The sequence below is a fragment of the Miniopterus schreibersii genome (assembly GCF_964146895.1).
Source record: "Miniopterus schreibersii genome assembly, chromosome: 2".
NCBI classification, from domain to species: domain Eukaryota; kingdom Metazoa; phylum Chordata; class Mammalia; order Chiroptera; family Miniopteridae; genus Miniopterus; species Miniopterus schreibersii.
Window position 1 is genome coordinate 96,013,882 of NC_138102.1, and position 14,592 is coordinate 96,028,473.

At 39.2% G+C, this 14,592-nt stretch overlaps 1 protein-coding gene across 5 annotated transcripts in view; it reads right to left on the reverse strand.

Annotated features, from left to right (window-relative positions):
• Nucleotides 1-14,592, reverse strand: part of IFT88 (intraflagellar transport 88) — a 132,479-nt gene that overhangs the window by 43,069 nt on the left and 74,818 nt on the right. For all 5 annotated transcript variants that reach the window (XM_081129766.1, XM_081129765.1, XM_081129764.1 and 2 more), the window contains 3 exons: nt 11,851-11,959; nt 10,693-10,843; nt 9,981-10,096 (listed from right to left, as the gene is read on the reverse strand). In XM_081129766.1, coding sequence (XP_080985892.1) covers nt 9,981-10,096; nt 10,693-10,843; nt 11,851-11,959 — 376 coding nt within the window. The remainder of the gene's footprint in view (nt 1-9,980; nt 10,097-10,692; nt 10,844-11,850; nt 11,960-14,592) is intronic.

Consider the following 14,592-nt stretch of genomic DNA (forward strand, 5'->3'; position numbering starts at 1 on the left):
GGAAATTCACACAATAGCAGCTAGACCAGTTGTTAAGTAGTGTGTGTGCATGTGGGTGCACCCTTATGGGGAAAATGGATCAATCTTTCCAACCACTAACGTAGCATGATGAGAGGAAGAATATAGCTCAGTAACTTCAGGGTAAGAAAGTGCTAGATGACACTCTGGATTATTAATTCTAGTTGCTCATAACTACAGGTGATCTGTTAATTCCATTAGCACAGATGATTGGGCACTGAGGTCATCTGTGTGACCATCAATAGATTTTATGCTTTAAGCTGCCATAAAGGTACCTGTCTCATAAAGGTAACAAAGGAGTAACTTAGGACATGAGATAAATGTATTTTATTCATCTCCACCATTAACCTGCACGTTCCTGCTATTACTTTTGTAACTGAGGAAGCCAGGTGCTTATTAATCTAGGACAGGCATGCTCTGCAGTAAAAGAGGCTAACTGTTTTCGCTTGTCTCTTTTATTTGTTTTACATTAGAACCTAGTTTAGGAATAACAAACTAAGTTCATTTCTTGAATGAATGCCTACTTTTCTCCTCCGTCCTTATAGTAAAGAAAAATTTACAGAGAGCATAGGTAAGACATATTAAATAATGCACCAAAAAATTCCAGCAAATTGGTTATAAATTGCCTAGCACAGTATAATAAATACAGAGGAGTGCTAAAGGCTTTAAGTATTTTAAATCTGCAATGACTTGACTTTAAGTTAGAAAATGATGGAATTTTAGAAACAGAATTGGCCTCAGGTAGCATTTCATTCTATCCATTCATATTAAAGAAACAAACAGATCAGGCAAGGGTAAGAGCTATGTCTAAGGCCACTGCCCCAAAAGTATGTACCAGTATAAAAATCCCATATTAACCCCTAGTTTCACACTTACACAAAGCAATGAGATGCAGTTTGAAAACTACCACCAGAAAGAATTATCTCTGTGTTTGGAATAAATAAGTAACACGTAAGAGTCACAACTTTGTGTTAAGATGGAAGAGTAAAGATCTTTTATGTAGCAATGTCTCTCCTGGAACTAACCCCGAAAAACAAGAAGGAGAAGGGAAGACTCAAGCTCCATCTCAGAAGAAATTCAAATGGTATAAAGACACAAACAAATGATGGGTGATGGATGAAGGAGATGGAGACTGCCTTCAACAGGGAGGAGAAAGCTAAAACTCGAGGGTGTGCAAAGGGCATATAAAGAGAAGCAGGAAATGTTCTCCGAAAATCTCCAGAAATGCTGAACTGGAATCAGCAGAACTGAAAAGGGAGGACAAGGTGTGGAACTGCAACAGGAAGACAGATGAACACTGTGACTGGGAAGCAGCTGGCCCCCACGCTCTAGGAGTTCATCAGGGGGGCTGTGGCCAGGGCCCAGGTTGGTCTGAGGTGAGAAATGAAAATGGGAGGATATAGTGAGAAGTCCTCTTGGGAGCAGTGAGGCTCAGTCCTGGCCTCTTTCAGCTACCAAGATGACATCAGCAAGGCTGACACTTTTCCTTGAACACACCAAATGGCCCCAGAGAAAAGACCCTAGAGTTTTAAGATGACATTTCAGTGACAAAGCCATATGATTAACATGTTCTATTCTAGTGCAGTGTTTGTTGGCATTTAGGGTGACACTCACTGTTCATTATGCAAACCCTCTACACATTACTGAGTGTTAACCATCCTGGGCAGCTGCCCACCTCATAGCCAGTGTGTGTCCCCATCACCATGACCATAAAATGCTCCCCACCCCCACATTTCCAAATGGAACCATTGGGGTGGGGCAGTATTGCCTTTCTGGCTTGAATTGTCTTTTATTATTTTTAAACCTTTTATTCTGAAGTACAATACACGAAAAACTATACAAAACATACCTGTATAGCGCCGTAAATTGTCACAAAGTGAACATGCATGTAAATGCTCTGCCTTTCAAGAAACAGGACACAGAAAGAGAAGATGGTGGCACTCTGACAAGAAGCAGAGCGCCCTTGCTTCCAGCCATGGACTGGATTTACAGCTAAAATACTGCATAACCAGCTTGGAAAAACAAGAGAAATATACCTGAGTGGACATATTTCAAGTAAGGAGCACTAAGAAACACCATAGAGTCTGGTAAAAGAGGGGGGCATAGAAAGGGGGAGACCCCCTGAAGCCAGTGCTAGCCTGCGAGGCCCGAGGGTTAGAGGCTGGACTGGCTCCTCAAAGCCAGAGCAGAGGAGAAGGGAAGGAGAGCCGTGCACCGCAGGCAGAGGGAACCGGGGTAACAGTGTGCCTGCAAAGAAGGGACTGCACCTTCCCAGTGAAACAATGCGCCTAATGGCGGCAGCTGGGGCAGGGGACTTTCACCTGGGGTGCTGCCCGCAGGAAAGGCTGTCTGGCAGTGTGTGGCTTCTGAATAGAAAGGAGCCAGAGGGCTGCAGTCCCCAGCCACCTACAGGGACACTGCTTTCCTGTAAGGCACTGTGTAGAACCCCAGAAATCGTTTGAACTGTGTGGCATGGGGAAGGGGAAGAGAGCCTTCCCGCTGCCAGAGGGGGATCAGAGCCACTAACAGGGCCGATTGGAACTCCAGCCACTGAAGCTGCCGGTGGGGAGGATTGGGTCTCTGGCTGCCAGTGGGGTGGATCGAGACTCCAGTTGCCAGAGCTGCCAGTGGGGTGAATCAGAGATTTTGACTTGCTCTGAGGGGAGCCGGGATAGCGCACAAGGAGCTGCGTCAGCTTCACTGAGATCAGCTGTGCAGGGGACCTGTGTGGGGCTGACTTTGTGCCCCCTCCTGCTTGGTTCCCAGGCGTCAGAGCCCCAGGACCTTGCAGGGAGGGTTCTCAGCCTGTTTGTTGCTTTATGCGTTTTTGAGTTTTTGATTGCTGAACAGGCGTCCACCTTCCTGGCTTGCATTGGGGAGATAGACCAGCAAAAGCTGGGATTTGTGTCTGCATTGTGGAGAGTTTGAACTGAGAGCCCTGTGAGATCTGCCAACCAGAAGTGGGAAAGGAGGGGCGGAGCAGGCTAAGAGCACCATCCCCAGTAGGAAAGGGGTTGGTTCAGTTCACTGAAGCCCCAGATATCCCCCACAAGGCACAGTCCTGAGGGGGAAGGGAAAACAGCTCACAGAATGGCAATACAAGAATAAGACTCTCAGGGACTATTGTTTGGGAACTGGAGGAAAACCTTAAAACCCCTCCTGGGGACTGGGCAGGCAAAGTGCTCACCAGAGTCTTTTTTAATCAAACCCACTGAGCCCAGGCTGCTGAAACTGCCCATACAGAAAAGGCAACAGACTGAATGCCACCTGAACCTGCAGCAGGTCATTGTACGGAGAACTAGAATTGGACGATAGGGTAGAGACTAAGGAGCTGGCTTTGAAGCAGAGGCTAACTTCCCCATAGTGAACGCCTGACTGCAAAACCACTAAGTAAGGGGAGTGATATCCCGATCTACAGTAGCCAGCCCGCACCCTAAAGACTCTTCAAAAGACTCTGGAGTAAGACCAGGCAACCACAAGGGGAAGGCAAAATAGCTGACAGGTAGGTGGAGGTGGTCCACAGAGAGCCTTAGACCAGCCAACTACCTAAGGACACCAAAGCCAAACAGCTCCTGACAGTGGCTGACACACAAGTACCTGCCAGGAGACCCAAAATCAGCATACAAAACAGTGAGCTTCAAAAAACATAAGCTGCCTAGAGGACTCTCACATGATTGACTTTTTTTTTAAGAAAAAAAAAAGGAAAAAACTTTTAAAAAACATTTTCAATTGTTTTTAATTTTTTTCTTTTTAATGTTTAATTTTTTAAAAATTTGTTTTGTCTTGCTTTGCTTGTTTTGTTTTTTTTTTTCCTTTGTTTTTTTGTTCTATTATCAAGATTTTCTTGATATTCTCTGCTTTATTGCTGGGATATTATCATTATAACCAATAAGTTTATTGCTTTCCTCTATTGTTTCCCCCATATCTCTTATTGGGCTCCTTCCCTGCCCTTGCTTTATCTCTCTCTCTTCTTGTTCCATTGGCATAACTTTCTTCTTTTTTTTTTTTCTTTTCTTTTCCTCCTCTTTTATTCTTTGTCTTCCTGTCTTTTCGTTTGTTTCTGTTTGTCTATTTTTATTTTTTTTTTTTCAACTATTTTCCTATTTCTATGCTCTACCCTTAATTTTTTGCTCATCCTTCTTTCAGAATCTTTTCTCTGCCCCTTTTATCTCCCAGTAGCTTCTCTACCTTTTACTTTTTGTTTTATTTTATTTCATTATTATTATTTTTAATTTTTCTTTACTATTAAGAATATTATCCTTTTCTCTACTTTTTTTTTGTTTGATTTTCCCTTTGGTTTTGTTTTGTTTTCTGCTTTAGCATTTGTGTCCTGGCTTCACTCTCCCAATTCTACTTTCTCTTGTGATGTTTTCATTGTGATTGTCAGGATATTTTTTAAGATCATGCTTGTTTCCTGGGAGTTTGGTTGTGTTTTGTTTTGCCCTATTAGCATCTGTAAAAAAAAAATCACATGACATGGTTGGGGCTGAGCCACAAAGTTAGCCATTCTGAGAGGAGAGTCCTCCAAAGAACAGCTCAACAATAATCTAGACCCAATCACAACAGGAGAGCCCAAAGAACCCACAAAAAGGACACCCACTAAAGGGACACACCTAGAGCAAAGAGCTCAGAAGTATACAGAAAACACACCTCTGGGTCTCACTGGATATACACTATAAAGTCCCACTCCACAAGACTGGGAGACAGCAAATATATCTAATATACAGATACAAACACAAAGAGTCACTAAAATGGGGAGACAAAGAAACAAGCCCCAAACTAAAGAAAAGGAAAAATCACCAGAAAGAGACCTTGATGAGATGGAGGTAAGCAGAAATAGAGTTCAGCGTAGTGGTTATAAAGATGCTTAAGGAAATTAATGAGAACGACAAGACACTAAATGGGAAAGTCAAGGAACTTAGTGAAAACATGCAAAAAGAGCTAGATATCATAAATAAGAACCAGGGAGAAATGAAGTATATTATATCTAATATCAAGAATAGGCTGGAAAGAATTAAAAGCAGGCTCAATGAAGCAGAGAACAGAATAAATGACTTAGAAGGTAGAAAAAACCACTCAATGAAAGCAGCAAAAAGAGAAAACCCTTAAAAAGTCTGAGGACAGTCTAAGGGAGCTTTGGGACAACATGAAGTAAAAAAATATTTGCGTCATAGGGATACCAGAGGAGGAGGAAAGTGAGCAAGGGATAGAGAACTTGGAGGAGGAAATAATGACAGAAAACTTCCCTGTGCTAGTGAGGGAAAAAGCCACACAAGTTCAGGAAGCACAGAGGGTTCCAAACAAGAGGGACTCTAGGAGACCCACTCCAAGACACATCATAATTAAAATGGCAAATGTTAAGGAAAAAGAGAGAATATTAAAGGCTGCAAGATAGAGAAGCAGTGAGCTACAAGGGGTCCCCCATAAGGCTGACAGCAGATTTCTCAACAGAAACACTTCAGGCCATAAGGCAGTGGCATGAAGTCTCAAAGTAATGAAAAGCAGGAATCTGCAACCAAGACTGCTTTATCCAGCAAGGCTATCATTTAAAATTGAAGGTGAAATAAAGAGCTTCCCAGACAAAAGAAGTCTAAAGGAGTTCAGTACCACAAAACCAGCATTGCGAGAAATGCTAAAAGGACTGGTCTAAGAACAAGAATGAATATTGAGAGAAAGGTACATTGGCATGAAGGGGGAAAATGACATTAAAGTAGGTGAATGGATACAAAAACAGGGCCCATATGTATGATCTCTACAAGAGACCCACCTAAGAGCAAAATATTTACACAAGTGTAAAGTGAAGGGATGGGAAAAAATATTCCATGCAAATGGAAACGAAAAAAAAGCTGGATTAGCAATACTTATTTCTGACAAAATAAACTTCAAAATAAAGACCATAACAAGAGAGAAAGAAGGTCACTACATAATACTAAAGGGATCAATCCAACAGGAAGAAATAAGCCTTATAAATACATATGCACCCAATAATATAGGAACATTTAAATATATAAAAAATTTCTTGGTGGACTTTAAGGGGGAGATCGACCGAACATAATCATAGGGGAGACTAACATCCCACTGTCATCATTGGACAGATCATCAAGACGAAAAATCAACTGGAAAACAGAGACCTAAAGTGACACATTAGATCTAATGGATTTAAATGACATTTATAGAACATTTCATCCCAAAGCAGTAGAATATACATTCTTCTCAAGTGCACATGGAACATTCTCAAAAACAGACCACATGTTAGGGCACCATGCAAGTCTCTACAAATTCAAGAAGATGAAATCATATCAAGCATCTTCTCGGATGACAATGGCATGAAACTAAAAATCAACCACTATAAAAAAACTCAAAAATATTCATATACATGGAGGACAAATAGCATGTTATTAAACAATGAGATCAAGGAAGAAATCAAACACTTTCTGGAAAAAAATGAAAATGAACAGACAACCCAAAATCTATGGTACACAGAGAAAGCAGTCCTGAAAGGAAAGTTTACAGCATTACAGGCATACCTCAAGAAACAAGAAAAAGCTCTACTAAACCATCTAACCCAATAACTAAAAAATTAGAGAGAGAACAGCAAGAAAAGCCACGAGGAAGTAGAAGGAAGGAAATAATAAAGATCAGAGCAGAAATTAATGACACTGAGACTAAAAAAATAATTTAAAAAGTGAATGAAACCACTGATTTTGGGTTGTCTGTTCATTTTCATTTTTTCCCAAGAGCTAGTTCTTTGAAAAGATAAACAAGATTGATGAACCTTTAACCAGACTCACCAAGAAACAAAGAGAGGACTGAAATAAATAAAAACAGAAATGAAAGAGGCGATATAACAACTGACTCAGTAGAAATACAAGGGATTGTAAGAAAATAATATGAGCAACTACATGCCAACAAAATAGATAACCTGGGTGAAATGGACAAATTCCTAAAAAATACAATATTCCAAAGATGAATCAGGAAAAATTAGAAAACTTGAATAGGCCGGTAACAACTAATGAAATTGAAGCAGTAATAAAAAAACTCCCAGCACACAAAAGTCCTGGTCCAGACGGCTTCACAGGGGAGTTTTACCAAACATTCAAAGAAGAACTAACACCTATCCTCCTCAAACTATTCCAAAGAATTCAAGAGGAAGGAACACTTCTAAGCTCTTTTTATGACACCAGCATGAACCTAATTCCAAAATCAGATAAAGACACTACAAAGAAAGAGAATTACAGGTCAGTATCCCTGATGAACACAGATGCTAAAATCCTCAACAAAATACTAGCAAATCAGATCCAGCAATATATTAAAAAGATCAGACATCATGACCGAATGGGATTTATTCCAGGGATGCAAGGCTGGTACAACATCCGCAAATCAATAAATGTAATACATCACATAAACAAAATTAAGGACAAAAATCACACGATCATATTAATAGATGCAGAAAAATCATTCAACAAAATCCAACACCCATTTTTGATAAAAACTCTCAGCAAAGTGGGAATAGAGGGATCATACCTCAACATGATAAAGGCCATATATGACACACCTACAGCTAAGATCATACTCAATGAGCAAAAACTAAAACCATTTCCCCTAAAAACAGGAACAAGACAGGGATGTCCACTTTCACCACTCTTATTCAACATAATACTGGATTATCCTATCCACAACAATCAGGCAAAAAGAAAACGTAAAAGGTATTCAAAGTGGAAAGGAGGAAGTAAAACTGTATTTATTTGCAGATGACAATGATATTGTACATAGAAAACCCTAAAGACTCTACCAAAGTACTACTAGCTTTGATAAACGAGTTTGGCAATGTAGCTGGATACAAAATTAACATCCGAAAATCGTTGGCATTTTTATACACCAACAATGAACTCTCAGGAAGAAAAACTAAAAAAGCACCGTCATGTATTTCCTAACTTTCTCACCAAAGCAAATAGAAACCAGCACCCCTCCATAAAGTGGAAATTCAGATGTATGGCACAGAAAATAAGTGCTCAGAAAGAGGAGAGGGTAACCAATGTATTATGGAATGTCTCTGTCACTTAGACAGAAGGAGGCAAATTCAGGTGCAAATTTATAGGGAAACGTTAGGGGAGTTCCTGGAAAAGGCTTCTATTTTCAGGTAAACTGAAATGCAAAATAGAAAAATTGAGGTGATCTGTTAGGGAAATAAAAAGGGGAGTAATGAGAAACACATCAGACTGATGAGGAGTGTTCACATAACACAAATATGTGTGGCCTTAGTTCATCTATGTACAATAGACCTTTCCAGGCTGTGAACAACAGTGGAAAGGTTGGATCAACCCATGAAATTTTGGGGGACAAGTGGGGCAGCAAAGTAGCCAATGAATGTTGACAAGAAAGAGCAGAGATGTGATGATGCAGCCTAGAAGGGATGGCCTCAGAGCTAAAGCCAGTAGAGCCTGGAAGAGGAAGGAGGGTCAAGAGACTGGAGTTCTTGGTCTTTACCCAAGAGAGACACACTGGAGAGTAGGGGTGGGAAAGAGGTGAGGTTATGTTTAGACAGCTGGATGTTAAAATGGAAGATTGTATTGGTAAAAATATGCTGGGTGATAATCAGGTAAGATATAGATGGCTAATCTTTTAAATATATCTTTATTGATTTCAGAGAGAGGAAAGGAGAGGGAGAGAGAGAGAGAAACATCAATGATGAGAGAGTCACTGATCGAGCCCGCGACCCGGGCATGTGCCCTGACCGGGAATCGAACCTTGATCGCCTAGATCCTAGGTCGACGCTCAACCGTTGAGCCATGCCCGGCTGGGCAGATGGCTAATCTTAAGAGAAGATAAAGATCAATGAAGTTGGGGAGGTGGACACTTGTGAGGCTAGAATACTGATGGGCTAGAAAGAAAGAGCATGTACTAGACTAGGTCAACATGTGACATTCACAGAAGGAGTCAGTTGGGAACAATGGTAGATGGAGCCTCAAAGGAGGAAGGGTCTTACCTGAGCTAACAGTTTAGGGTTAGAATTAGGATTAAGTGTAATAAAAAGGTTACAGTGTATTACCTCTGCAGCCATATCTAGAACATATAAACTAAAAGCTATTCCCCTATGCCTGTTAGTTTTATAATTCTCAAAATGTTTATGTGAAGCAGATGTCACAAAAATTAATTACCTAATACAAATTCCACACAGAAACCACTCAAATGATTAAGGTTTCCTTTATCATTCAAATGACTCAGTCATATTTAATGTTAAAATTAAATTTGGCCAAATACAAAGCAGAATATTATATATTTCAATTATTTTTAAAACATACATGTACAAAACATTAATATGAAATTAAAGACATCTTTAAAAGTTTAATTTTTAATATACAATGTATATCAATTATAAATTGAAACTTATTTCAGAAATGAAACTTTGTCCTAGGATTGAGATAGTCATTTTCTTTTTGGAAGTAAGAGAAAAAAAATTTTTTTTTTTTTAAATTTTATTTTTCAATTACAGTTTACATTCAATATTATTTTGTATTAGTTTCAGGTATACAGCATAGTAATTAGACAATCATATACTTTACAAAGTGCTGCCCCTGATGTTTTTAGTGCCCATCTGGCACCATACATAGTTATCACAGTTACTGACCATATTCCCTATGCTGTGCTTTACATCCCCGTATTTTGAGATTGTCATTTTTATGATTGATAAAGAAATAATACTTATTTGCTGAGATATGAATAAGAAAAATACATAAAGTACCTTAAAGCAGGTATTTTAAAAAACTTTTGCATAAAAAGGAAATATATTGATCACAATAAAGACCAAGTAAAATGGAACATAATACAAGAAAATGGAAATAATGAATGTTTATTCATACTTGTTCATGAACTTAATGTGTCTCTCGGATTCTAATTCTATAAATAAAATAAAATCCCACCAGAAGACTTTAATTAAACATAAAATTACAATGGCTACTTACTGTATAAGAGCAGCTCTTTCAAAGTATTGAATGGCTTTTTCACAAAACTGGGTGTCAATATAATAGGCCCCAAGCCACTCAATGACTTCAATGTTAGAAGGGAAATACCTGTATGACTAGAGAAAATACAGAACATGACAATACAACTTCAGTGGCAATGCTTAATTTACTTCTGGAACATTTTACCCATTGAGTGGATTAATTTATCCAGTGTGAAATTTCTCAATAAAGAAGTATGAACTGTCTGTCATATGTACTTTAAAAGATTTTGAAACTATACAAGATTTAGAAAACAAGACTTGACACATTTTTGACTATCTATAAATATTTTTTTGATGTACTGATACATAATTCAAGTCAAATTAAATACATAATAGAATAAAAAATGAAAGTCATGCTTCAAGAGAAAAATTAGTCTGTATTTCTTATTTAATTTTTTATTAAAATCAATCAAAAACTAACTTTATATTCCACAAATGCTTTCATTTTAAATCATTATTCATTTATAAACTAATAAGCATTTCTACAGTGTGGTGATGGCCACAGTGGGGGCGGGCAGGGGCTGGTAGGAGGTGGGTAAAGGGGCAGAAATTAGGGGACATCTGTAATAGTGTCAATAATAAAAAAAATTGTAAGTTAAAAGGTACACTCCGTTTTTAAAAACAATTTGTAAACACTAAAAAGTAGAAAGAAAGTATGATTATCTGCCTACCTCATAGTAGTATTGAAATGCTTGGGACTTCTCTCCTTCGCTATCATATAATTCTCCAAGTTTAGACAGAGCTCTAGAATCAGTTGGAACAACACTGATCAGCTGCATTAACCATTCAATAGCTTGATTGGGATCTTCCATTAATTCATATCTTGGACAATTTCAGTTAAGGATAATAGTTTTTCTGAATTCATTGATCAATAAGCAAACCAAAAGATAACATTACAATAAAAATATTCCTTAGCCTATAGTGATGTGCTACTTAATACTATTTACTTTGGATTTCCTTAGGGATGAAAATGAAAAATTGAGCAGCACTGTGACTCTTGTTCCATATGTACACTTGGATTTTCCTTTGCCTCATTACCATCCACTAAGATCAACTCCCAAAGCATTGTCCAAAGTCTGTCCTTAATAAAATGCCTAATGATGTATTCAATCATCCTACCTCTTGTAACACACTCAACATATTGAGGGCATAGTTTCATTTATTTTCCTGTTTCACTAATTAGATTATAAGCCAAAAATAGGGAGTTTTTTGTAGCCTTTGTGCCTAGTGAGTCTTCTGCATACACTCAGCCTGTTCACACCTATTCCAATCCAAACTTTTTTTGAAAAATAAGAGTCGCCTGTTTTTAATGATGAAAAATGTGATACCATAAAAAAACATAAAAATAAGAAAATATGTTGAAACAGTCTTAAACATATCAATGACTTGACTGCGTGCAAACTGATCATGAACTGGGCACTATCAGATCATGATACTGGCAATTTCAGAGAAATTAAATGGGTAAAACAAAAAGGCTAAAAGGAATAACTATGAAGTCATTTGTTCTATAACTAAATTTTTTTAATAAAACAGCTTTTTTATCTACTGTACCAAAAGTATACCAGATAGTACTTAAAATTACTAATGGTACCCTGGCCAGTGTGGTTAAGTGTTTAGAGTGTCGCCCCATGAACCAAAGGGGCGCGGGTTTGCTTCCTAGTCAAGGGCATGTACCTCGGTTGCCAGCTTTCACCCCGCTCCCTATTGGGGTGCATGTGGGAGGTAATCAGTCGAGTAAATTACTTCATTGGTTAAGCTTACTCCATAATTGCTACTCAATCACCAATTTAATGAATTAATAATGACTTTAAATTCTTCACATAAGATACACATTGGCTATCTGGTACAAAACTTGGGCACTGTTTCTCAAGATTGCATGAAGCTTCAGGAAACAATCCAAAGCCTCGTCAAGCCGGTTTAGCTTCTTATAGGTAAGGCCTTAAAAAAAAGGAAAGAAAAAAAGAAAAAGTATAAGGAATTTCTGCAAAGTAACAGAATGAACATTTAAATACATGTAAATATTCATCCAGAAGAGAAAATAAAAATGAACAGATTTTCTTTTTAAAAGAACAAGTTGGGCCCTGGCCAGGTAGCTCAGTTGGTTGGAGCACTGTCTCAATACACTGAAGCTGCAGGTTCATTCCCTGGCAGAGCACATACAAGAAGCAACAAAAAGATTTTTTCCAAGATGGTGGCGGACTGAGCGGAAGCTACACTGACACTCTCCCAGGACCAAACTGGAACTACAATTAAAATAAAGAAAAACCATCCTGAATAGGCAACTGAAGACTAGCTGGAGAGCACCCTCATAACCTAGGACCTACAGCAGAGACTGCATAGAGACCGGCAGGAAGTGCAGAGGCGCAAGAGGGCTGGCTGGGCTCCTAAGGCAGCAGCTGAAGGCCCAGAGGGATATCTCGGCTGTGGTGGTTTCCCACTGGGAACTCTGGGGCCTACACCCCAAGCTGGGCTTCCCAGCTCAGAGGACCAGAACTGAGAAAGGTGCCCACATACTATAGGCTGTGAAAAGCAGCTGGGTTTCTGTCTACCAGGGAGAGATGGCTGAAAATACAGGCACCCTCTTAAAGGGCCAGTGCATAGAGTTTCATGTGCAGTCACTCACCTTGGGCTCCAGCAGAGGGAGGGCAGGGTGGCTAGAGCTGTTTGAGAAACCAGGGTTGCAGACTGGAGACAGAGCTCAGAGGGCAGCAATCTGGATTGCTGTGCTGAGTCATTCACTCATACTGCAGAGCACATCTTTCTCAGGTAGACCTTTGCCAGCTAGCAGCTTTTGCCTGGGAGGGAAGCAACCTCCCCACCATTGGAAAACCTCACAGCCCGCCCTGTGGTATTTATGCCTTGCCTACAGTGTGAGGTTCATAAAAAAGACTCAGATTAATCAGTCTACAGGCAGAGGCACACCTCTTGGTGCTTTGAGTCTTTGCCTGATCTGCTTCTGGACCTGGGCTTTGGAAAAGCAGACTTTGGTGTGCATTTTGGTACTGTCCCAATGCACCCAGCCCCAGCATAGGGGACCACAAGCAGTGGACTTTTGATAGCTCCAAACAGGGTACTCAAGGCCAGTCACAAACAGCTTCTGACATTGGCCTGCACCAGAGACCATCCAAAAGACTGGGAGTCCTAGCAGATCTACCTAATTCACAGAAAAAACCCCAAAGAGGCAGCTAAAATGGGGAGACAAAAAAAATAAGCCCCAAATGAAAAAACAAAAGAATTCCCCAGAAGAACAGCTAAATGAAATGGAGATAAGCAATCTATCAGATACAGAGGTCAGAATACTGATCACAAGGATGCTCAACAGCTTCAAAAAAGAAATGGAAACTATGAAGGAAATTAAGAATGTCATAGAAATAAAAAAAAAATTGGAAGAAATAAACAGCAGATTGGGGGAAGTTGAGGGTCAGATCAGCAAATTAGAAGATAGGGTAGAAAAACAATTAGAGAACCAAAAAGAAAAAACAATTTAAAAACAGGAGGACAGCTTAAGGGAGCTGTGGGACGACATGAAATGTAATACTTTCAACAATAAAAGATTAAAATAAAATAAAAAAATCTCTCTCTCTCTCACACACACACACACACAAAGAAGCAACCAATGAATGTATAAATAAGTGAAACAACAAGTCAATGTTTCTCTCTCTATTTAAAAATCAATAAATAAAAATTAAAACAACAACAAAAAATAAAAGTTGGGGGCAGGGATGTTCCACTAATATTTGGCAGACACCAAAAAGCTTTAGTGATGGTAGAGTGTAGTAGGAAAAAGGACTAGGCAAAAAGATCACTAAAATAGAATAAACAGTTCAGAAATGGACTCAGTTATAGAACTTAGTTAATGGTTATTTAAAATTAATGAGGACTAATGTAGATTACCATTTTCAGTTTGTTCCTATTTTGAATAAATTGAAAATTTATATTTTAAAACTAAACACAAAAAGCAAAGCTGTAAAACTATAAAAAAATAGGAAAATCTTAGGGAAGAGAAGGGCTTTGTAAAGCAATATACATTTTCAAAGAGAAAAATTTGCATGAAAAATAGAAAAATTCTGTTTGACAAAAGAAATTATAAAGTCAAGCAATGAACTAGGACAAGTTTTTGAAGCGTTTAAACAGGATAAATATATACCTAGGTATGCAACCTCCTGCATGGAGGCCTTTGCTCTCTACTTTCCTGTCAGTAATGCTCGTTTCCCATATGCTCAAAAGGCCGTATCCTCCCTTCCAGTGTGACTGTAAATGTCTCCTGAGGGAGGCTCTCCTTAACTCCACCTAAAATTGCAAATTCCCCCTGCCTCCTCTCATCTTGGCCCAGCCAGGGTTTCCTTTTTCAGTCTGACGGATTAGAGTCTTCCCTTGGAGGAGATATCCACCTGCCTGACCGGAAGATCCCCAAATATACAGGCCAGACAAATGGCCCTGTGGCAGGTGGCCTGCAATCAGCCTCATTCATGCCTTGGAGCACCTATTCGGCTTCAGCTGCACACTCCTGAACATGAGGACACTTTGAGGACACTCAAACATCAGAGAAAAAAGGTAGTGATGAGGAAGAG